The following is a 23,631-nucleotide window of genomic DNA, read 5'->3' on the forward strand; positions in this document are numbered from 1 at the left end:
AGGCTAACTTGCTCACTTTGTGGTGAGTGCTGCCTATCACATCAGTGACTTACTTTCTCAAGCGTTCACTTCCCTTTTCTGGCTTCAAGCTCCATCTGTTTCCTGTTCCATTTAAGTTTGATAGGATGCTAGAATGTTCTACCTTTCACAGTTATCTGTGACTTGTCATTAGAATGTATACCTGTGGTTTGTCACGAGTGCATTCCATCCCACTGCAGAACATCAGTTAGCAAATGGCTTCATGAATTCTACAATGCAACGTTGTTGAACAATGTACTATTTCCTCTGCAGAATTAGAAATAAGAACCACACAAAGAAACCTAGCAGGACAAAAAAGTCCTTCTCTGTGATACTCACCCTTCCAGAGATCAAAAAATAGGTGGCTGATGTTTTTAATGTAATAGGAATGTAGATAGAAAATAAGCATCCATCTTTCATGGAATTCTGAGAATAATTGTAACAGTCAACTTGAGGACCTCAGTAATTTACCAGAAAGGACAGAATAAAATCAGAAAACTTTGGAGATGAAAAGAGTTTACAAACCACCTTGTAAACATTTTTAGATGCCGTGAAGACCATTCAACTCTTTTATTTTATTAATTTATTTATTTATTTATTTATTTATTTATTTATTTATTTTTGGTTTTTCGAGACAGGGTTTCTCTGTGTAGCTTTGCACCTTTCCTGGAACTCACTTGGTAGCCCAAGCTGGCCTCGAACTCACAGAGATCCACCTGGCTCTGCCTCCCGAGTGCTGGGATTAAAGGCATGCGCCATCACTGCCCGGCTACAACTCTTTTATAATACATACAGGTTAGGGGACTCAAGACCAACCAACCAGACATGGCTTATACTGGAGTACTTGAAACACGAAACATTGTATTTTAGCTCAACCCCAAACTGTTTTTATTTCTTCTGTTAATCTATTACAATTAGAACTGAGAGCCATTGTGTTTTCGCATTGATGTTGATGGGCTAATTTGATTGTTGTTGTTTTTATTATGAGACAGGTCTCACTATGTAGCCCCTATTGGCCTGGAACTCATAGATATCCGCCTACCTTTGCTTCTTGGGTGCTGGGATAAAAGGCCACCACATACTAATTTGTACGCTGTGGTCTGGGGATAGACATGGGCTCCATAATATCCTCATAATCGTCCTTTTATTTTCAAGTGTCTGCAAAGCAATCCTCAGACTGGATGAGGTCTGCTGTAAAGACAGCCCTCACCAGTGCCATTGTCTCAGGCATACATCGGCTGTCTTTGTGCCAAAGAACTCTGGAAATGTGTGGGCAATCTCTCTTTTGCCTTGACTTCATAAACAAGGAGCATTTCCCAGGAGTGGTTGCACTAAATTTTGTAGATTTATAAAAGTGTCAAATGTCCTTGAAGAACATGGCTGTGTCTCCATTGGCAACTCAGAGATAAAACTAAATAAGGAAAAAGGCTGGAGAGAAATAAGGCTTGTTTTCAGAGGGAAAATGTCATATCTAGCTTAATAATTCTTGTTTATAAGAATACTAGTCAAGAAAAATATAATTAAAATCTTTATGTAAATTTCCAGAACAAATACTGACATTGTCATATTTACTGTAGTTCCAATTAAAATGCCAAATATGAAATTTGATTTATGCCCTGTCTCCCTTCTCTGTAGATGCAACTATGACTATCTACAAGTCACATCTTTGTCTTCTTCTGTACATTGTAAATGATGGTTTAATAAATATTTATTATTTAGCGCCAGTTACATTTTTTGTCTTACATATTGGCACATTTGTGAAGATCAGAGATCAACTTGAGGGAATCAGTTCTCTCCTTCTGTTGTGGGGCACCTTGAGTGGGATGGAACCTATTTCTTGACTCAGTTCAGAGAACTAGGGCCTCAAATTTGAAGCAATCCTCCTGCCTCAGACTCCCAAGAGCTGGGTTTATAGGCTTGAGAAATTGCTTTTAACAATGACTTTTACATAACAAAGCTTCTGGCCTGGTAGTGGATTTGTAGTATTTAGGATAAAAGGACTTTAAAATTAAAAGGAAGTTCTTGCAGTGGATTCTAGTCTGCAGACTCTTCAGGAATTTAAGTACTATCTTAGGCGTGATTTCTTACTTAGAAAACAGAAACACTTAACAACAGAAACAGCCTTTTCAGTTTTAGAAAGTACATATGAGAGCAAAACAAGGTCAGAGATGCAAAATACTGGATGCATGTCATGATGGTGAGTAAAATACAGAAAAAGAATGGATGAAGAGGAGAAAGGAAGTGGGGAGGGGGCTGCCTGAACAAGAGGAGAGAAATGAAGGTGCCTCTGGAGCCAGCTGTGAAATGATATTCTTAGAGAAAATACAAAGTTTGTGCCATGGAATTGGGCGAGTGTGGGCTGCTAGAGTTGAGACATTGCTGTCTTCAAGATATAAAGAGATGGTGTGTGAGCCTCTGTAAGCAATAGGCTGGGTCTGGTATCTCTCTACTCACGCAGATGATGCCGGGGGACATCTTTATCCCTCAACTTTCAACTCCCGGAAACTCTATCAGAGTTGGCAGGTGTGCAGTTAGTGTTTGAACTGACAAATGCCTATTTGATTACTATGCACAATGAAAAACTCGCTAAAAATCATAGCACACTCAACTATAATTTATTCCAAAGCTTAAAGCTTCTAGCAATATCTATGCTGCCTTGACAGAGGCTGATCCATCTTCCTTGCAGACTCCAGTGCTCTCATCTGTTAAACAAGGCGTGTCAGATAACACGTCACCCAAGGCTTTAAGCAGTACTGTATCAGAAGTCTGATTCTATGTTCGTTTCACACACAGATTCTAACTATTTAATTGATATTTGATGTGTGTGTGTGTGTGTGTGTGTGTGTGTGTGTGTGTGTGTGACATGTGAGTGCAGTGCCTACTAATTCCAGAAGAGGTCGCCACATCCCCTAGATGGAGCTCAAGTTACAGGCTGTTGTGAGGCATCCAACATGGGTGCCGGGAACAGCACTTCAGGCTTCTGGAAGAGCAGCATATACTCTTAGGCACTGAACCACCTCTCCATCTCCCTCACCTCCACCCCACCTCTACGAGGTTCTATACAGATTGAGAAACATAGCAAGGCTTTTGTTTTCACATCTGTGAAACGTGGACTCTGAGCTCTGATTGCATTTCCCGTGACACACACATTCCATTGACAGTCTCGCTCACCACTAAATAATTTGACTAACACATCTAATGTTACTGCTTTATTTTATTTTGGCAAACTTGGGCTTTCCAAGTTCCTTTTTACAAATGTCTAAACTTGGAATAAATGAATGCCTGCTTTAGAGCGCGACTGTGGGTTTACATAACACCAGTGACAGTCACTGAAAATGACTGGCAGTATCTAGTCCAGGCTACGTGGGCAATAAAAATGAGGTGGCAGTGTTGAGCTGACAAGCTGAAGTTTATTTCCAAACTTTGCTTTAAATTTAGCAGCGGTTGTGATGACACAGTCGTTGAAAGATAGAGTTTGACTCAGAGATGGATTTCTCAGCTTTAACTCTCCCTACATAATCAGGTCTCCCCATCTAAGGAAGAGTACTGAATCCCAAGGTGCTAACCAGCAAGGCTCTTACTGTGGAGCCTATATTTGGTTTCAGTGGAGCATCCATAAGCTACATACGCCTTAAAGCTGCACACCGAATCAACCCGAAATGAATGCACTGATTTTACGAAAGGGTAAATAGAACATTTTATTAACACTTGTTTTGCAGCAACAAACTGACAGCTCACATCTCTTTACTCAGCACAGCAAAGGCAACGGTCACATGACAGTACTTGGAGACACAAAGCAGAGAGGAGTTTCAGGTTCTCAAGGTCAGGAGTGGTTTGCGTTTAGAAACAAACTTCATGTTCTACTTGCAGCGGCAGGGCCTCCAGACAAGAGCACAGGACACTGAACAGATCAAACACCCAGAGCAGACACGGAAACACACCGGGCGGCGCTTTGCGTTACACTGGGATATGCATTCTTATCACCGCAGAACACGATCAAGAATTCTGATGTTAGCTTCTTTAAAAGAAATAAATCATTGCTACCACAAGCAACACGGGGGTAATTTACAAACAGGAGGTTTTAAGCTTTGCACTTATTGCTTGGTACACAAATGTTGCAGTTCCTGTTGAAATATATTAAGAAATGGCGAGCAAAATGCCTTTTTTTCCATCTAAAATTCTATGACTCTATGAAAGTAGAAATTGCAGTCCCTAACCCAACATTAGGTGTATGCTATTTTTGGTTCTGTGTGAAAAGTATTTGTTATGTTTGTGTGAGTGGATATGTATAAGATATACAGGGATATAGATATAATTTCAATATATTTTGTCCTATATACTCAAGACAAATATCTCTTAAATGGGATATTAGATAATAAAATTGTCTACATATAGAATCTCTATTGTTTATCTTTTCATGTTATATATAGCTTTGTGGCATGAGTTTCATATAGTCTCTAGCTATCAAGGAAGATTATCTAAATCATTTTCTATATATTTTGTTGTTAATATTGCATTTTAAGGGCTACAGCTTCATAGTAAATTTTATTAGATTCTTTATGATTTTATATATATATCTCAATCAATTTTTCCTAATGTAAGTTACAACCAGTACAAAGTTGTAATAAAAAATACATTGAAGTCTATTTCTTCTTATAGATTTTTGCAAAAAAAGTTATGTAATATGTTACATGAAAGTTGAATTTCATTGAAATGTGAGGGGTTTGATACTGTCAGGTAATGAATGGGAGAGCATGGAGCATACCCCTCCCTTTACAAGTTCTCTTTCATAAAAAATAAGTGTTTGTGTCCAAGCATTTCACAAAACACTGCAAGATAAGCTTTTTGAAGATCACAAAATATCACACACTGTGCACTCCTAGTAACAATTCAGTACGAGTTGCTAGCTGCTAGTATACAATATAGTTCTTCAATGAAAAGATATAGCCAACCCATGATATACACATATGATTATAGTCAATACCCGATCTAACCAGCTTTCCAATCTCACTATGTCTGTAGACAGGATTTCCCTGGGATATTTTGCAGTCCAGTGTAATAAATAAATAAGTGCAGTTTGCATGATCAAGTAGCTTTGGCTTCCTAACTTCTGTAGGATGACACGTGCCAACTATTTTAGTTGTGCTCTCTACCATGGTGATGGGTCCAACGAACACCTACTTATATCTACAGTAAACCTTTAAATCACAAACGGAAGGATGAACAACCTCAATGGAAATGACATAACGTGACAACTTCCACAGATTGCACTTGATGGGAATCTCATGGTCTGTTTTGAATTCATATTTCTTTTTAAACGGCAAGACTTGCTTGGTTGATATGTTAACATGTTCACACCACATTTTTAAAATTATTTTGTGCAATCACAATTAATTTGATCACAACACTAAAAATGAATCGAGCAACTAGCTTCGTTATGAATAATCATCTTGGTCCTTATAGCTGTATGCATCTTGTGCTCCTTCCTGCACAAACTCTTCTTTCTTTTCCCAGCCATTAGGCCAGCCTCCATTCTCCTGGGTGGTGGCGCCATAAGACTTGGTGGTACCGTAATTTATGTAATTCTGCGTGATGTCCCCTGTTTCTTCATCCAGTTCATCTTCGTGAATGAAACCGCATTTTTCTTCACTTGTTTCCTCAGGGTCTGCCCAAGGTTGTTTCTCTCCTGAGGCAAATATTGCATAAAATATGACTCCACCGTAGTGGACCAGTGCAGCGATGAGGAAGACGTACTGCCACTCTTCACGGGACTGTGGTGAGAAAAGGGGGACTGTGAGAGCAAACTCCATAACTGGGAGAGCTGCCCTGGGAGCATGCTCTGCCATCATGCTTTTCGTGAGGCGCTACCTTTGGAGTTACCCATGTCAAGCAAACACATTGAAATAAAACTGTTTCATTATTTAAATTTTAAGATAAAGATTTGAAAATAAAATCTTAACTACATCTCTAGTCTGCTGAGTTCAAGAATATTCCTTTACATTTATTAATCATTCTTTAGTTTTTTATCTTTTTTTGGTTGGGGGTATTCACTCTGTAACTGAGACTGGTCTTCAGCTGAGGTTTCTTCTGACTCTTTACCCCCAGTGCTGAAGGCATAGGCATGCACTAGCTCAGCCAACTCTCCATTGGCTTGTCTTTCTTATTCATTCTCTTCATTTCCATCTGTAAAACCTCAACTCTGAAGCCCTATATAGACATATGAGGACAGCTATTGCATTCCTCATAAAACTGCCTTAGAATCTGAATTGAGGTTAATGAATAAAGCTGGGGAAGGCTGTTTGTCTATTGTATAATCTAGGAGCAAAGGTTTTGTGGGCTTGGGATGATGTTCTTGTCACAATGGGGATATCAGAAATAGGCAATTTGTTTTTTGTATAAAACCCCTAGCTTGGCTACTTAACACTTCCAAATAAGTAGATAACCCGTGGCTGTTGGAAGGGCTTGAGAAACACCTTGCTTGACAGTTGGGGAGGTGGAGCTTCTCAGAGCTACTGTAGAGATCTGTCTCTCTGGGCTTCATCTGTCCTGCCTACGTAGAAGTGGACAGAGCACTCCAAGAACACCAAAGCTCCTTTCCAACCATAAGAGGGAATCTTCTACGATGGAACCCCTCTTGTTCCTACCTTGTTCTTTGTCATTGCACCAACAATGATAGGGCAGACCATCCCCGACAGTGTGCCAACGCCATTTGAGATGCCCATCAAGATACTGGCATATCTTGGAGCAATATCCAAGTGGTTAACATTGAAGCCTGAAATATACACAGAAACTTTGGCTCAAGGCAGTATAAGCTTCTAAGAAGCAAGTACCTGGTACAGAACATCAGATCACATCTTCCCAAAAGATCCTGGGTGCATACCATGTGCTTTTCATAACTCCATTCAAGGCTCACTGCAAACATTCTCTTAACAAATTGATTTAGTACAATAAAGAAAGAAACAGTCATTAGAGGGAAAGGTGAACAATAATAATTCTAAATGATGTTTCTCAATGTTCTAACTGTTGCCCAGCACATAGATAATTACTAGCAAAATCAGAATGTGGTATACAGACAGAGAGGATGACTCTTACCAGAGATAGCAAATCCACTGAATCCAACTGCAAGCACCAAGAAGGAGATGGCCACCCCTCTAGTGTGAGAGTAGCCTACAACCAGGAGCAGGGTGGCTTCCATGCCAAAACCTTTGGAGGCAAGCACAGGAGAGTGTCAGTTTTTTGAGAATTTTTTACAATGTATTTTGATCATATTCATCTCCTCCCCAAATATTCTAGAATCACCCCTACTTCCTTACCCACCCAATTGTGTGTCCTTATTTTTTTTAAACCTATCAAGTCAAATTTGTGGTACCCATTAATTCTTGGGTATGTGGCTTTCCACTGGATTATGGTCAACTTATTAGGAATTACACTCTTTGAGAAAACTGATTCTCCCTCTCCCAGCAACTATCAATTGCCAATGGCTCCTCAGCTAGGGATGGGACACGGTACTCATCTCTTCTCAGTATAAAAGTGCCATAAATGTTAATGGATTAACAACCACTGATTTAACTTAAATCCTACTTCACAAGATTGACCCATATGTGGCACTATTCTTGGCCAGGAACCTGAGGTTAGACAAGTCATAGGCCCTATGGGAGAATTTTCTGCTATTACTCTGCTAAATCGACATACTATTAGGCCAACTCCTAATGACTTACCTTTAAACCCACATATTTACTTATCTCTCAACTCTCATCAGAGAAAGCTTCTGCTTCCAGTAAATCATCATCAGCACAGAGACCCACAACTGAGCAAGGTGTAGAGAATGAGACCACAGGATTCTCAGCACCAAGCAGAACATATGTACTACACACACACACACACACACACACACACACACATTCAGATGCTCAGGGATCATTATTGAAGAGGGCACAGAAAGAATGTAAGAGATAGAGGCAGTGGATGACCACAAGGAAACAGTGTCTTCTAGATACAGCAGGGCAGCTTCACATATGAACTCACAGCCATTGTGACAGTATGCATAAAACCTGTACAAGTCTAAGTCAGACTAAACCCAACAAAATTACTATAACTTTTAAAATTGTAGTATAAAATTATAGTGTAACTTTTTATATTATAAAATTACAGTATAACTCTTACAAGTAAACCAAGATTACTAACATTTCTCATTCATACCAATTTGGACAACCTACCTCAGAAAGACATGATGTTAGTAATTTATGCCAGAGAGTATCGGGGCATTCATTATGTACTTTTTAAGCCCAAATTAATCTGAAGTCTTAGTAGTTAGAGATTTAGTTACAATATAAAAAAATGACTTTGTTCAGCGGTATCTTATAATAAGTGTTGAAAAACTTGGCCATGGGAAAATGATTTGAAATGCACTACATGCATGTCTAACTGCCACGAAGTAATCTAACATATGTAGGAAATCATATTCATGTATGTAGATCACAAGACCTCCAAACAGGAACATATGCTTACCACTCCACATGCACTTACCACCACAATTCATGATCTTTCTCACTGTAGTTGTTGAAAGAATTTGCTTGCTTCTTAGAAAATCTGCAATTTGCCCCCCGATGGGCACAATGATTGTCATGACGAGGTGTGGGACCGCAGACAGCATGCCAACCTGTCAAAAGCCAGAGGGGGAGAAATGTTTGAGAGAATAAAGGAAGTGGGCAATGGAGTGACCTTGGCTTTCTGTATCTGTCTTCATCTGCTCCTTATGAGCCAAGGATGGCAAAGCATTATTTCCAAATGCACACTCACTCTCTTAGAATAAGCAGTAATGTCCACAGAGCAAATCGTGAAAGCTAAGTAAATTTACTTTGATCCTTTTTCTGTATTCTTAAAGAAAGAAAAATTTTACTGCTACATTGTGATTCAGTGTGTTCTGAGTTCATGAATCAACCTTCCTGAATCTTGTCAGTGAGTGAGTCACACTTGTTTATCCGTTTCGTATCCTTAAGTGTGTTTGCACAAATGCATCATTAGTGAGAGGAAGAAGGTGGAGGAAGAGACCTAGGGAGGAAAAGATGCCTTGGCTCTCAAAAAGGCTGTATTTAAATTTTCTATTTTATTCAAAAGGTGAAAGACTCCACGTTTACATTTTAAGACACCTCTTTTAAATTTCATAGCATAGGTTTCATTTATGGAAACCTCACACGAGTTCTTCAATTTGATTCATTTGCTGTCAAATCCAGTTGTATTCTTATACCATGGTATGCAGCCTCTAAACTGATTTAATAGAAATTAGGACAACCTCAAATCTAGCATGCCTTCAACACACATTTTTAACAATCAACTATGAACAAGAGACAGTTCCCTAGGTATTGAGTGTTGGAGAACACCTAGGTTTCCTAATGGCTTTACCCAGCAGGGCTGCAAAAGAGGATGATTGAACCATGGGCCTGAGTACCAGGTGTTCGGAAGGATCTACACTTGGCTGTATCTAGCAAGGGGGAGGTCTTTTGCCCCTCCTCTTGGCATTGTTATAAAAAGCCCTTTTGAAGAACGTTCTGGGCTGATGGGCTCTGACCCAGGCCCTCCCAAGGATATTCTGTTTTTCTGTCTGCCTCCCTCCTCTATATTTCTATCTACATATTCCTCACTTCTACCTGCTCAAGGGTACCCTGGCCGTAAAAGTGGGGGCTGGTACCCCCCACAATTGAGGCGGAGGACATATGAAAAAACACACTTAAATGGGCTATTGCCACATGAATGGATGTCCTCACTTGACTATATTTTTGAAGCACAACTTCTGACAAGAGAAGGGCTGGGAAGTATTGCTTGGGTTTAAGCACATCTTCCAAGTGGATTCTTGGAGATGTGAGATGCAGGTTTGAAATTTTTTATTTTACAATGACATATAGAATGTTGTTATGATCATGACTAGTTGAGAGAGGGAAGTGTTTCGAGATGGATTAAACGTTTAAATTGTTGAGTTCTCTCTTCTGCTTAGGGTGGGAGTTTTTATAATTTTATTATTGAATGAGGAAACTGAGATGGAAAAGGGCAATTTTTAAATAGTTCTACCCATGTCCAAAGACTTCACTCTGAGCGTGCATAAGCTCAGCAACTATGCCACATGAGAAAGAAAGGGGAATTTAAATCCGATATTGTGTGTAAGTGTGCTTATTTGCTTACACATGGGTGTTCAGTAAATGTGACACAAATAAAAATATAAGGTAAATTGAGTCTATGGAAAATATTCTTGGTTTTGAGAACAACATGTTGGAAAAGTACAATGGTCCTTCATTCCTCCTCACCATAGCTATGCATCAAAATAAAATGTAAATCAGGAAGGTGCTGAAGAGATACATCCTGAAACAAATGTAAGGTTTTCCCAGAACCCCACGTCATGTTTCATTTTACATTTCCGTGAGAGGTTTTACGTCTGAAGAAAGCTTTGCACTGGGCAGTCTCAGCTATCTACTGTTCATTTGAATGAACATTTTTTTTTTTACTTTGCATTAGCAAAGAGCAAAGAGCAAAGCATTCATTTATTACTCTTTCAGCAGAGTCAGGAATAAAAGTGCAAGGAGCTAACAGCTAGAGGCCGCTGAGAGGTAAGTTTTGGTGCCGTTTTAGCACTTCTGGTATGGGATCTTCCAGTTTCTTAGGCAAAATTTTCGGGAAGTTATTTATGTGTAGGTCTTCTCAGCTCTGGTGACTTATGATAAGTAATTACTTCATGCATTCTGACTGATCTGTCCCTCTTGGATTGTTTTTCATTTGCTCATTGTTTTAAGGTTTTACCAGAGGAAGACGGCTGTTTATCGTCTATCACCTATTCTTCTTAGTACTCCTAGGTCCTCACACATTCCTCCTCTCTCTTCTTTGTCAAGTTCTACCTGAACCAAGCTCGGAAGTTGTCAGGAAGCAGAGCGTGAAGCACGGCCTCGCTGCCTGAGAACCCAGCGGAAACAACTGTTTCCTCTCATTTGATTGGTCCCTGCATTCTGAGGTTTCACGGTGCTCGTTAAAATCCTAGAATTGACTTTGCTTTGATTTGCCATTCTCAGAGGAGCTAAAGATACTTCCATACTACCATAGGGAACTACACATACACACACATATGCGTGCATGCACGCACGTGCGGGGACACACACACACACACACACACACACACACAGCGTTAACTAATATAGTTCACTTATGTGTGTGCATACAGTATAAGGTCCTATATATAACTCTGTAATGCTGTACACAGTGTATGCATGTGTGTGAGTATGCACGTGAACTCATTTTGTCTTAACCGAGCATACTTGGAATGAAGATTAAGGTGTTCCCTGTGTGGTTCTGTCTATAGGATATCCACTCTAATGAGGTTCGGGAAAGCCACCTTCTGTGCATGCATATTATTTTGTATAAAATTTGTTTCACTTCTGAAAATAGTATTAAAGCTCCCATTCATAGATAAGAAAATTAAGGGTGATAATTATTCAAAAATCAGCCCCAACTAGTAGGTCAACACTTCATTGTAAAGCTTAGGTTCAAAGCCACATGACCTGGACATACCTGGATTTCTTAGGCCCACCATGACCTCCTCTAAATTTTTTTCAAGTTGGAGAATTTAAAATATTTTTTTTTACCAGTTTAATAAAAATATTCAGTCCACACTGCATAAATAATGTAACTGCATTTTAGCTTTTTAAAAAAGTGAATTAATCAATCCATATGTAAGTTCATTTAGTTTTTGCAAACTACCCCTGATTTTATTCAAGTGTTTTCAGTTAATTGGAGACACAAGCTCAGGAAGATCATTTCACTGGAGTCAGTTGGTAACTACCCCGCCCCCACAAATCCTGGCTTTATTAATAGCCTCTGAGTGTCACATTTGTCCTAGATTATGAAAATGGACTCACACCTCCAGCAGCCTTTGTTGAGAGGTGTGACACTCTCAGAGGTCCCAAGGCTGCCCTACAATGTTTGATCAGCTCCAGGGAGAAGAGGCTGATCTACAGCAGCCATTCTTCTCAGGGAGAGGGGGACTGTTTCCTTAGAAACAGCTGCTTCAAAAGAGCTCTTAGGCCAGCAACTGCCAGACTCAGGCTTTCTCTAACCCAGCTCTCCGATAGCCTTTCAAGTAGAGACACAATGTGAACAGCCCAAGCCCAGCTGGACTTACGTAACAACACAAGGAGAAACGGCATGATCGTTGCCAGCAAAGATAAATGGATTCAGGACTCAGCAGAGAGCTGCACACAGAACTCAGAGCTGGCACTTAACACTGACCTGCTAAGTGTGTGACTAGATGTATAGGTCACCCCGATGTATGACACCGTAAAGGGGATCGGAAGAGAAATGGAGTATCCATGTCCTAAGTGTGTAAGTAGTTAATACACCTTTAGGTGATTTCAATAATTATCCTTAGTTTTGTTTTACCATCAGCCAAACAGAAATGGTGACAGCTATCCATCTGGTCTACCAGATGAGGTTATTCATGAATATGAAAATACTTGTAGAATTTCATATCCCTACACAAAAGGAGTACTTAAAGTTGAGTTCTCCCTTATAGAAAATCTGGAAATGGTTTTATTTCTGTATCTATAAACAAAGCTTTCTGTGTGTGAATTAGTAACACATGATTTTTTCTACATTACAAAGTTGCAAATATTTAGGGGAGAGAAGCAGTATTGTATTTCTAAATAACACAAAGTGTTCCATAATAGACTCAACAAATGCTTGTTAAATTACATTGGATGAACGAATTGCACGGACATTTTCAGCTTTTTGATTTGCTAAGTGTCTCTTTCAATTGGACAGATCTCTGAGAACACAGAAGGGGAGGAGGTTGATAGTAACTGAAACACAGTTCCATTAGAATGGATTACCTTTCTTTTTAGCAATTGCCTTCAACTAGAGGTTTTTGTATTTGTTTGTAGGGAAAGTGTGGGGAAAGGGCTGTATTGTTGCTCAGACCCATTGAGATGTGAGCTACAGGAAGGCAGAGATGAGATTCTTTTTGCTTTGATCTCCAGAACTAGTGAGATATTTCTAGTAGGTGACAGAATAGAGTAGAGGACACACACACACACACACACACACACACACACACACACACACACACACACACACACACACACACACACACTTTCCAGGAGTAAATCATGAAGGTTAGAAGAAGACAAACTTTGGCTAAAGGAAGGAATATTCACTTAAATACAGATGTCATCCAGTATTTTAATAAGGTGAACTTGTACATACCTTGCTGATTTCAAATCCAAAAACTTCCTCAAAGTAAGCTGGTTGACTGATGAGCAGTAAATAAAAAGTCCAACTCCTACAGAAATTTGCAACGATTATCGCATAGACGGGCATGGACGTGAAAAACTTCCTCCATGGGGTCTTGAATTTCTGAAAGTCCAAAAAGGAGTGTTACTCTGTTTTAGCATTTTCAGTCTTAATCTAGTGCTTTCTGTTTTCACACACATGGGCTGGAGCACAAGTGTGAGATAAGACGGTAATGACAGCTTCCCAGTTAACCTTAGGTGTGTGAATACTCATTAAAAGAGAAAATGAAACACCAGTCCATTCCTCTGATTAAGCAGTCTAGTTTTTAAAGTATGCAAAATTCAGGTGTTTAGAAAATAAATTCCAAAACCATGGGTTCTAAGACTTTAAAAGATTTCCCCCCAGCAAAATATTGCCAAATAAGTAGTTTTTATGCTATCTAAAACGTTTAAAGCTGAATGTACTTGAACAGGAAAGAAAAAATAAGAATGCATTATTGCTCATCTCTTCTGAAGTTGGCAAAGCTATCATCTATCTGTAAATCCCTTGACATTCAGTGGAGATCAATACATGTTATGACACTGTAGTATAAGTTCCTTAAATAGTCCCGTGTTGTTGAGGTTCACCAGGTACAGCCCAGGACATCATTACCAGCTAATTATGACACTTGAGTCTTTTTAAAATAAGAACATAATTCCTGGAGATGGTTTGCTATGGTTATAATACCTTTAAAATAGAATTTCATACACTTAATATTTAGACTTCAAATTATTTCTCATAGTCACAAATACTTTCTCAGTTACCTTATCTTGAAAACTAAAACTATAGCTAGCTGCCAAAGAAATAAACTCCTAAAATTACCTCATTCAGTGTTTTATCACGTCCTTGTCATGATAAAATGATCAGCACAGGAAGCAGATTTTCTTGACAGATTTAGTAATTATTCCTGAGTGTCGAACCCCATAATTGTTAGTATTAAACTGTCTTGCTCAGATATTCAAAAATCACTTTAAATGTAGAATAATAAGAACTCATGTTGTGATGAACAGAAATATATGTAATACCATAAAGAGAGAGGGTAACCTTTACCAATAATATATAATAAGCACTGTGTCTTTTGGTGAGTACTTGTTTTGTGAGAGCATGATAAGGTAAGCTCCAAGGGATAGGTAATTTTTTTTAATCCTGTACATAATAAATGATGAAAGCACTTCACAGATAAATAAACATAGCCAAAGACAGAAATGTGTGCATTGGGATACCTTTGTGTGTGGAATAAATAAGAGTCAATACTGTTTTTTTCCTGCTGGGAGGGTACTTTTTTGCTCATATCAGGATCTTCCCTGAAATTATATTCTTCATATGGTAAAGCACTTTCCCAACAGGAAGAGAAAAGTATTAATTTTTAAAAGATTGATTTATATATGTATATATAAATATACATATATATATATATATATATATATATATATATATATATTTTTTTTTTTTTTGCCTCAATGTTTGTGTACCACACGTGTGCCCAGTGCCCACCGAGGCCAGAAGAGGGTATCCAATCCTCTGGAACTGGAATTACAGAGGGCTGTGAGCTGCCCTGTGGGTGCTGGGAATTGAACTCTAGTCCTCTGGAAGAACAGCCAGTATTCTTTCTTAACCACATAGTCATTTCTCCAGCCCCCAACTATCTTACTTTGTGCCTTAAAAATCACCGGGAGCTACAAGCAGAAGTACAGCATTCTGACAACATGCTGTTTATTCAGCTGCTTGGGGTATGTGGTATGACAGCAACTTGTCCATTTATGATCCCTATGTTTTCCTGTATTTATATCATGTTCAAAATTATTCCTTGGAGAACAACATAAAAAATTTTAAGTCATACAGTTGGCTGTAACCTATGATCTTTCATCGGATCCACACCCAGAGCAAGTGACTACAAAAGACTATACAGGCAGGATGATTCCTATAGGTGTTAGGTGGACTGTGTATTAGAAATTTGAATATGAGCATGAGCTGGGCAGTGTCACTGAGTCACTGCTGATTGTGTTAGCTCTGGTAGAGCTCTATGAAAGAGAATATGGCACAGTCATGGGACAAATTTTGAAACTGTCCAGAAAAATAAAAGTAAACAGGACAAGATGTCAACTATGGTTGCACCTGTCTCCGAGCCTTCTGGGACCTGAGAAACACAGTCCTCATCTGTGACCCATTCTGCAAGCCTTTTTAGCAGACTATAATTCAAGACCAGCCCTTAAACATTCTCAGGCCAGGCTATTGCTCCCAAAGTCCGAAAGAAATGGGCCACATCCCCGAGACACATTCCTTGAACCTTCCCATACTCCCTGTCTGCTGATCCCCTTGCTGCTGGTCAAAATACATCACATTCTCCTGTCCACTTGAGCATGCATGGCTCTCCGCTCCTTTAAGAAGCACACTGGGCTGCTGTCCCTGGTGCTCGGTATTCTCTCTTCCCTTTTTAGTTCTCTCTCTGGGGTATTTTTGGTGCTCTCTGTGAGAACTCCCTGGCCACAGATTTCTGGGGCAATGCAGCTGCTGATGTCAGAGAACCATTGTTGATTGTGTTAGCAGTGTTCAGACAAAACAATCCATGACTATGCGGCCTGCTTTCTTGTATGCAGAATTTGGTACAGAAACGCTCAAAAGAACTTGAAATACAAGTTCTATTTCCATTTGATCTTATTTTGAAATTTATTTGGAAGTGACAGGAACATATGAAACCTAATAAGAAGAAAGATGCAGTGCCTTTAAGGCAATGGGATGTAGAAAGCGGAAACCCAGACTACACAGTTCCTCTGACCCACTGGTTCTCAACCTTCCTAATGTTGTGACCCTTTAATACAGTTCCTCATGTTGTGGTGGCCCACAAAACTATAAAATTATTTTTGTTGTTACTTTATAATAGTAATTTTGCTACTGTTATAAATTGTAATGTGCCGGGCAGTGGTGGCGCACGCCTTTAATCCCAGCACTCGGGAGGCAGAGCCAGGCGGATCTCTGTGAGTTCGAGGCCAACCTGGGCTATCAAGTGAGTTCCAGGAAAGGCGCAAAGCTACACAGAGAAACCCTGTCTCGAAAAACCAAAAACAAACAAAAAAAAAAATAAAAAAAATAAATTGTAATGTGAATATTTTTGGGGATAGAGGTTTGTCAAAGGGGTCACAATCGTTCCTGAGGAAGGTCAGAGAAAATTAATATGAGAGAGAGAGAGAGAGAGAGAGAGAGAGAGAGAGAGAGAGAGAGAGAGAGAGAGATTGGTGCCAGACTACTTTTATTTGATAAGGAACTGTAACAGTTAGTCCAGGAAGGGGAGATGAGCAGTAAAAATAGCTCGAGACCCCATCACGAAACGCTTACTTCCATTGCGCCGAGCAGATTTGCGCTCTCTCCAATGCTCTCCTCTATGTACCTACGTTCTTCATCCGTAATGGTAGGATGCTTTGCAGGACTCTCATAAGACACCAGAAGCCAGAACATGTACCAGACCATGCCAAAGCTTCCTGTAAAAAAAAGGGTTGACAAGGAAGAGATCAAAGGCATCATAACCAGACATACCGTTAACAGTTAAAAGTTGAAGATCTACAATAATCTCAGTGAGAACCATTTGATATGGTGTGGGCAGCTGACTTTAGCTACTGCTTCCTGTCCTCTGCCTCTGGACATCAGGTTTCTCAAAAGCTGATGCCATGGTTCATATCTGTGTCTTTAATTAAGCAGCACTGATATACAGAAATCTCACAAGCAACTATTAAATAATAGAAGGTGGGATTTTAGTTAGACATCTCATATTCGGTTACTGAGCTGTTCCAGGCTGGACACAACGCCATACAGCAGAAGAATAGGAACAAGACCAAATCAAATTATTCATTTTGGAGGACTCCATGGAGTGAGAAGTGAATCTTTTTCTTATTTGCTGAACTTCAATACATAAAAGTGGCTTAAATTTCCAGAGAGGGAGAAATGTCTGTTCCCCTCTCCACCTAGTACATCTAAAGCTCATAAACAATTTTGAAGTAAAAAGAAGAGTTTTCTAGCCTAAATAACCATATTAGATGAACACAGGCCTCCACAATTAATTCGGAAGCACTTCCCATGATGTGACTACATATTGTGTATTCTAGCACAGACTTTGTTGATCATTTTTTTTTTTTACTGAGAGAAGTTACATTCCAAGGCCATACACTGTTTTCTCTCCTTCCCAATCCTCTTCTTTATTTATCACCCTCACTATGAGCACATTTTCTTGCTGTACATTATAAATCTGCAAGCATTAACAGGAGGAGGAGGTCCGACTGGTTTATCCTGCTTTCCCCACTCTGGCCACTGCATTTTTCTTTCAGTCTCTTCCCTTCATCCCTTGGGTAACAATCTAAATGCTCCTGATCTCACTAATACTTCACGTTTGTCTTCTTGGTCTCTAACACATCCTCCTTAACACTGTGTACAGCTCCCGGTGTGCTCTCTTTCCTTTAATTACTGAACACTGGAGCAAATGTGATTTGAGGCCAGATGTTGTGTGAATCTCTTATATATGGAATTGTTTTTGCAGGATTTTCCTAGACTTAAATCCTAACTGTGTCATTCATTGATTGTATGATTCAATGAACAACAGATTCACCCCAGACCTCCACTACCAAATGGAAAAGGCTTTAGTTTTCCAAGTCAGGGTCCTGTGATATGCTGTAGCCTCACCTCTAAATCAGAATCCTCCGGCCTCAGCCTCCTAAGTGCTGGGATTTCAGTGTATACTACAAGGCCTAGTGGAAAGTAACACCTATAAATTTTTGGCCAAATATATATGTATGTGTGTGTGTGTGTATATATATATATATATATATATATATATATATATATATATATAGAGAGAGAGAGAGAGAGAGAGAGAGAGAGATGCTGTTTACATCTCTAGAGCAGTGAGTGTCAGTCACACAGTGAGCATTGAATAACTGAGAGTTCTACAATCTGATGAAGGTTAGCACTGAGTTCCTCTGATGTAACAGTTGAGCATGCCTCTAACTGCTCATCGTTCTAGCTAGCTGAACTCATCCAACATGTCCTGTATGCCACTCTGTTCGTCACTATCATGAGCCAGATTCATGTCCTGTGTCCTGTGTCACTTGGTGATGTGTAGCTATTACTTTTTTCCACTTACCCCACTGTCCAAGTTTTAGCACATTAACTTCAAACAAAAAAGATCCAGTTTTTGTCATAGACAGCAAGCAAGCTTGCTTGGTATGATTGTTCAAATATCTAATGCTTATCCCCTGATTCGTCTTCAATGATAAATATAAAATGAGATTCAAGGAGACATAATGGCTTACTTAAATTAGCATTTCTTTTCTTTTTAAAATATATTTTTATTTAAAATAATTTTCTGATGATAGTTTCCACTCCCCCAACTCCTCCCAGATCTTCTCCACCTTCCCACCCACCCAATCCCATCCCCTTTCTTTCTCTCTTTAGAAAACTTCCTTTTCAATGTAAAGAAACAGCTAACATCTGAGATGTGTCTATGACTTTAGAGCCCCATCATATCTTCAAGTAAGCCATAAACTAAGCCAAATCAGGGCAGCAAGTAGCCATACAAAGTACAAAGTGTATTGAATCACAGACACTTGTGAAAACCTAATGGAAAAGTTCTCTCTAGGGGCCCAGAGAGATGGTCCAGGAAGTGAGGGCACTTTCTATCACATCTGAGTTCCATTCCCAGAATCCACAGGGTGGAAGGAGAGAACTGACTCCTACAAGTGTTCCTCCGACCTCCATACACATGCCATGGCATGCACATGATGCACACACACACACACACACACACACACACACACACACACACACACACACACACACAGAGGGGGGAGAGGGGGGCAAATACATATATGGCTTACGTTGCAATGCATTCACAAAGACAAAAATCTGCCAATGGGCTCTTCACTACCCAAAGAGCCCTTACTTGTCAACATTCTCTAGGAAGATGCATTTACCATTTTGAGACTATTTCAGCTCAAGAACAAATGGAAGTGGCCAAATTTAGAGGCAGCCAGACTCAATGGGCTCTAGTTTCTCCTTCTGTGACTGGTTAGTACTGATGATGCTGTATCAAAACTGATTGATGAATTAGCACCATCCTCCTGCCTCCCACAGTCCTTCAGCTTGAGGAGGCAGAATCAGGAAAATGGCCAAGAAACAACAGCGGAGAAGAGAGGTGAGGTGGGGCTAGCTCCTTAACCCCAAGCATCCTTTAAACAGGAGCCTCTTATTCTCCCCACAATCAGAAGCATAATCACTTCATACAATATCAGGGTCTCAGTAAGCAACATGGTTGTTCATTGTAGGCTACCATATTCACCTTAGCCTCTGCTTAACTCTACTGTAGACAAACACAACATACCATACACATAAAATACCGACGACCATCCAGTGTACTGCACCAGGATACCAGCTAAAGGCATCGCAATGACCGCTCCAGCATAGGAACCTAGAGCGGAAGGGACGAAAGAGGAGGATAAGTGAGAGCAATACAAGTTTTCTCTTCATGTGCACCAGGATTGGCTCACACAAATACACAACAGCTTCACACACACACGCGCATATGCACTCCACCTCACCAAAACATATCCATCCTACATCCTTACACAAAACCCACAGGACCACATCTTGAATCCCACCTGGGTAGACAGGACACAACCGACTTAAAGAACTGTAACCAGGGTGTGGACTGGAGAGATGATTATGAGCACTTATTGCTCTTGCAGAGGTCCTATGTTCTGTTCCCAGAACCCACACAGTGACTCACAACCATCCATAACTCCGACTCTAGGGGATGCTGTGCTCTTTTCTGCCCTCCGGGGGCACTCAGCACACAGATGGCACACTTATGTTCATGAAGACAAACACTCCAACAGATCAGATAAAGATAATAAAATCGTTTTAGAAAGGCATGTGTTATCTTGTACACAGTCATGAAGTTTTATCTTCACATGGCGTTTTCTACTTTCATTTAAAAACTTATCAAAATTGTCTGTGGGGGAGGGCTTGGACCCACCCCCAACTTGGTATGCCAGCCTGTGTTGACTCCCTAAGGGAGGTCTTACCCTTGATGAGGAGTGGATGAGGGGTGGGGTAGAGGAGAGGTGGGAGGGGAGCGGGAGAAGGGGAGGGAGGGGAACTGTGCTTGGCATGTAAAATGAAAAATTTTAAATAAATAAAAAACTTGACAAAAATGATTATGAAAACAGTATCTCAGAGACAAAAACTGCGATATTTAAAGTCTATGATATAAGCCTTATTAATGTTTACAAATCAGTATCTACAGGTAATAATATTGTTGATAATTTGTTATGTGGTGCATTATTTATAGTAGCTTGGAAGTTTAAAGTGAATTTTTATTGTCTCTTGGTCTGATTTTGAAATGGAACTTTTCCAGCCTATCTGGTTCTAAAAGAAATTTTTTAAAGGTGGCCATGTATGGTGGTACATGCCTTTCATCTCAGCACTGGGGAGGCAAAGGAAGACAGGTTTCCGTGAGTTCAAGGCCAGCCTGGTCTACATAGGGAGTTTCAGGCCAGCCACTGCTGTGTAGCTATCTTAAAAATAAAAAGTAAACAAATAAGAATAAAACTACAAATTAATATATTTGAAAATGGTCCAACTTCTGAAATAATACAAAGCACAATAAAAAGCTGGTTTAAAGATGCCAATGAGAATCACAGAATTAAGCTAGTGGTCAAAACCCAAATACTTTTGTAAATGGGTTTATCAAATTTTGAATCATTATTCATATTTTTCCTCTTAAGCCACCACAGCTACATAATGCTCACCACAAAAGGAGGTGGTAGCCAACCTACTCCTCTCCAAAGGAGGGGCCCACTTGCTCCATATCCCGTGACAGGCTGGATAGGTGACACCCTGTGGTGGGAAAACAAACATGGGCACTTAGAATGCAGGGCCACTTGGAAGTTAGCACATCTTCTCCCTGAGCCTGATTCTAATCAAATGGTACTGGTTGGGGGTGGAGGGGAGGAACTGGTACCAACAGACTCTTACCAAACCCATGAAATTCCATTTGAGACATTTTACCCAGGCATGACTGCACACAGCCTCTTCAGATGCCCCCATCCATCAGGCTTTTCTCTCACCCTAGCTTTCTTCTTATTAGAGCAGAAGATAAGACTGTCTACCAATTGGTTTACCTGAGATTCTAAACACTTTGTGAAATTTGGACACCTTTTGTGAGGCACTACATTGACCGATCCCCAAATATAAGGACCGTAAATAGGAGTTTAGCCTTCTAGAAATTAACGTTAACAATAACTACCTTTCTATAATTTTGATTCTATCATATTTTTCCATTTTGGAAGAAGGAAGACTCCTCTTGGTGTTTTTATATTTATCTTATTTGTCTATTTCTATCACACTCCATGTAGAGAAGGGACAGGTCATTGGTCATACTTGGGTTTTTAAGTGACATTCCTTCAGAGTCTTCAGGATACTACACCAAGAAGCAATTGTATAGTTACATGACTAAGAATATGCTAAACAAAACACTTCAGTATATTAAATGAAAGCAGAGATTTAGGATAAAATTCTCAAGGGGGCTGAAGAGATGGCTAGGCAGTCAAATTGAACCTGAGTTTGGTTCCCTGCCTCTATCCACAACAGACTATGACTCCAGCTCCAGGGAATCCAGTACCTCTGGCCTCCTCTGGTACCTGCCTTGACATGTTCATACCCACATGCAGACATGCACACCTACCTACTCATAATAAAAATAATTTAAATATTAGTCTTTCAAAAAGTGGTAAGGGAACACTTGTCTGTTTAGCATACATGCATGGAGCTCTGGGCTTGCGCACCAGATAGATTGATCACCTAACATTCCCAACGCTTCCATTTTTATTTTAACATTATGCAGTTCAGTTAATATCTATTTATCTATGAAGACAAAGATAAATTCGCAGCTTTCAGCTTCTTCCAGAGTTGAAATGGTGCCGCCCTGTAGTTCTTACCTCCACAAGGCCCTGCAATATCCTAACAAAGATGACACATCCATAATGCACTCTGGCTGCCGACGGGATTAGCATGTTGAGGGTAGAGGTGAGCAGTATTGCAGCCCCAAAGACCCTGAAAGACAGAGATGGGAATAAGTGCGACTCAGCATGACTCAGACAGCTTGAAACTCCTCAGGTCAACTTAAGTGGTTAAGAAACACTACAACCAGTTTTAAAGTAGATGTTCTCCTAAAAGGATAAAATAATTCTTATATAGATTGCCTTGCTGTCATAGATGGATCCTTGAATTATCTGAAAGTTATACATTATTTGGTGTGCAAGAAACACAAGAATGGGCCAAAACCAAATTATGGTTTAATGCTCCAGACATGTCAAGGTTAGATCTCACAGCAGGTGTTTATCTTACTTAATGTACCAATGTCAAGTCTCTTTTTTTTGTATTTCTCCTTTTTCTTTATTGTGGGATACAAAGGTGAACAGGTTCTGTCTCAGGTACACTGACAAGACCATTTATCCACAACAACTTAAGAAAGAATTAGAAGTAAAAATGCTCAAGTTATTTTTTCATTTTGTGCAAGTAAAATTCTTATTTAATTTAGCCATTTTTGAAAGCTTCCATAATCCTCATACTGAAGAATAAAAACACATATTCAGTGTCTCTTGCTGAGAATTTTGAGGAACACATTCTTCCCCAGGCCCTAACCCCAAGTGTTAACCAAGTCACACTTTGACCTTTCAGTTCAGTCTGGACTGGTTGCCTCATAGGTGTTACATTTTTCTGAAGATGTATTTAGTATTACACTTAACAACCTGAATTTCTGAAGGAGCCATGATGATTATTAACCTGCTACCGAAATTTGATAAATGAGTTCACGAAGGCCTGCAGAAGAGCAAGAGCAGCTCTCTTACTGTTAGTCAACAATCGGGTCAGATAATGTTCTTGAAAATCTGCAGCCACATCTCCCCCTCCCCGCCAACTGAAGATTGGTTGTCCCACCTCATGCAAACACTCTGTGCCCTCTTTGCTCTGCCACGGCTGCTGAATAGGCATGCTCCATGTGCAGTCAAAGATGATATGGTGTGCTAAGACTGGGGAGGGGTAAACAATTTTACCTGCTTTGTCTATCGCATTTGTCTTCTTGTAGCTATTTTGGGGATAATTTGGATTAAATTTACTTTCTATGAAAATAACTTCCTGCCATGACCTTCTTTCTGTTGGGAAGAGTTTTAAAATAGTGCTGTCGTTAAATTAGTGGGAAATAGGTGAAGTTTTATACCTTCCATTAGTTTGGGGTTTCAGCTTCTGAACTACCGATAATCCTCA

At 39.8% G+C, this 23,631-nt stretch overlaps 1 protein-coding gene across 1 annotated transcript in view; it reads right to left on the reverse strand.

Annotated features, from left to right (window-relative positions):
• Positions 1-3,410: 3,410 nt before the first annotated feature.
• Slc17a6 (solute carrier family 17 member 6) overlaps positions 3,411-23,631 on the reverse strand; it is a 40,660-nt gene continuing 20,439 nt past the window's right edge. The window contains exons 5-13 of the mRNA XM_016008514.3: positions 22,305-22,419; positions 21,117-21,204; positions 19,688-19,774; positions 16,657-16,799; positions 13,258-13,407; positions 8,545-8,677; positions 7,111-7,221; positions 6,663-6,790; positions 3,411-5,789 (exon numbers count right to left, since the gene is read on the reverse strand). Coding sequence (XP_015864000.1) covers positions 5,454-5,789; positions 6,663-6,790; positions 7,111-7,221; positions 8,545-8,677; positions 13,258-13,407; positions 16,657-16,799; positions 19,688-19,774; positions 21,117-21,204; positions 22,305-22,419 — 1,291 coding nt within the window. The 3' untranslated portion in view covers positions 3,411-5,453. The remainder of the gene's footprint in view (positions 5,790-6,662; positions 6,791-7,110; positions 7,222-8,544; positions 8,678-13,257; positions 13,408-16,656; positions 16,800-19,687; positions 19,775-21,116; positions 21,205-22,304; positions 22,420-23,631) is intronic.

This window comes from Peromyscus maniculatus, chromosome 1 (assembly GCF_049852395.1).
Source record: "Peromyscus maniculatus bairdii isolate BWxNUB_F1_BW_parent chromosome 1, HU_Pman_BW_mat_3.1, whole genome shotgun sequence".
Classification (NCBI taxonomy): Eukaryota; Metazoa; Chordata; class Mammalia; order Rodentia; family Cricetidae; genus Peromyscus; species Peromyscus maniculatus.